Source organism: Austrofundulus limnaeus, unplaced genomic scaffold (assembly GCF_001266775.1).
Source record: "Austrofundulus limnaeus strain Quisiro unplaced genomic scaffold, Austrofundulus_limnaeus-1.0 Scaffold3018, whole genome shotgun sequence".
NCBI lineage: Eukaryota > Metazoa > Chordata > Actinopteri > Cyprinodontiformes > Rivulidae > Austrofundulus > Austrofundulus limnaeus.
This window is the reverse complement of record NW_013955420.1, coordinates 1-1402: the sequence shown is the minus strand read 5'-3', so window position 1 is coordinate 1402 and position 1402 is coordinate 1. Positions and strand designations below refer to the sequence as shown.

General features: G+C 39.9%; 1 protein-coding gene across 1 annotated transcript in view; it reads right to left on the bottom strand.

The window, feature by feature from the left end:
- LOC106511634 (type I inositol 1,4,5-trisphosphate 5-phosphatase) overlaps positions 1-976 on the bottom strand; it is a gene marked incomplete at both ends in the record, with an annotated part of 5832 nt that extends 4856 nt beyond the window's left edge. Inside the window, 1 exon segment of the mRNA XM_014000389.1 lies at positions 935-976. Coding sequence (XP_013855843.1) covers positions 935-976 — 42 coding nt within the window.
- Between the last annotated feature and the right edge of the window lie 426 nt (positions 977-1402).

The following is a 1402-nucleotide window of genomic DNA, read 5'->3' as shown; positions in this document are numbered from 1 at the left end:
TTCATCCATCATCCATCCATCCATCATTCATCCATCCATCATCCATCCATCCATCATTCATCCATCCATCATCCATCCATCCATCATCCATCCATTCATCATCCATCCATCATCCATCATCCATCATCCATCCATCATCCATCCATCCATCCATCATCCATCCATCATTCATCCATCCATCATCCATCCATCCATCATCCATCATCCATCCATCCATTCATCCATCCATCATTCATCCATCCATCATCCATCCATCCATCATCCATCATCCATCCATCCATCATTCATCCATCATCCATCCATCCATCATTCATCCATCCATCATCCATCCATCCATCATCCATCCATCCATCATCCACCCATCCATCATCCATCCATCCGTCATCCATCATCCATCATTCATCCATCATCCATCCATCCATCATTCATCCATCCATCATTCATCCATCCATCATCCATCCATCCATCATCCACCCATCCATCATTCATCCATCCATCATTCATCCATCCATCATTCATCCATCCATCATCCATCCATCCATCATCCATCATCCATCCATCCATCATTCATCCATCATCCATCCATCCATCATTCATCCATCCATCATTCATCCATCCATCATTCATCCATCCATCATCCATCCATCCATCATCCACCCATCCATCATCCATCCATCCATCATCCATCCATCCACCCACTCTGCTGTGGCCCTGCAGCCTCACAGCTGATTTAAGACCAACAGAAGCTCTTCAGATTTTTCTTTTCTTGCTTTGTTTTGGAATGGAGTGCTTTAGAGTGGCTCTTCCTCATCTTTCTGATGTTACAGTTAATAAAAGCTGTTTTAACAAACACACAGTGTGTTCTTCAACGTGTTCTCCTGATCGTACAACACATCACACTTCAGCTGCAGTTTGTTCAGACAGCAGGTCTTACCTGGTAAAACTCCCGAAGCCAAATTTTCTGTAGATTTTCAGGCTGTAAAGAGAAAAAAAAACAAATGATTAGATAATAAAACACTAAAAGACTCACAGAGATAATGTTGAAACAACTAAACGTGCTTTTAAAGTTACTTCCTTTCAGATGTTAGCATTATGTACACAAGAAAATATGTTCTGAAAGAAAATAAAAACAGTGAACTTAAACATGATTCCATAAAGATCTGAATTATTTCAATGATTATGGTTCCAGTTGTTAAAAGAATCACAGTTCATTGGATTTTTATTTGACCTCATTATGAATACATGTGTTTTATTACTGACCTCTTAAATAATTAGAATAAATCAGGAAGCAGCTGAGCTTCAGTTATGACCTCATTAATCTGAACATCCAGGACATTAAGGAGCTGCTCAACTTCTTTTAGTTGGTTCTGATAATCACACACACACACACACACACACACAC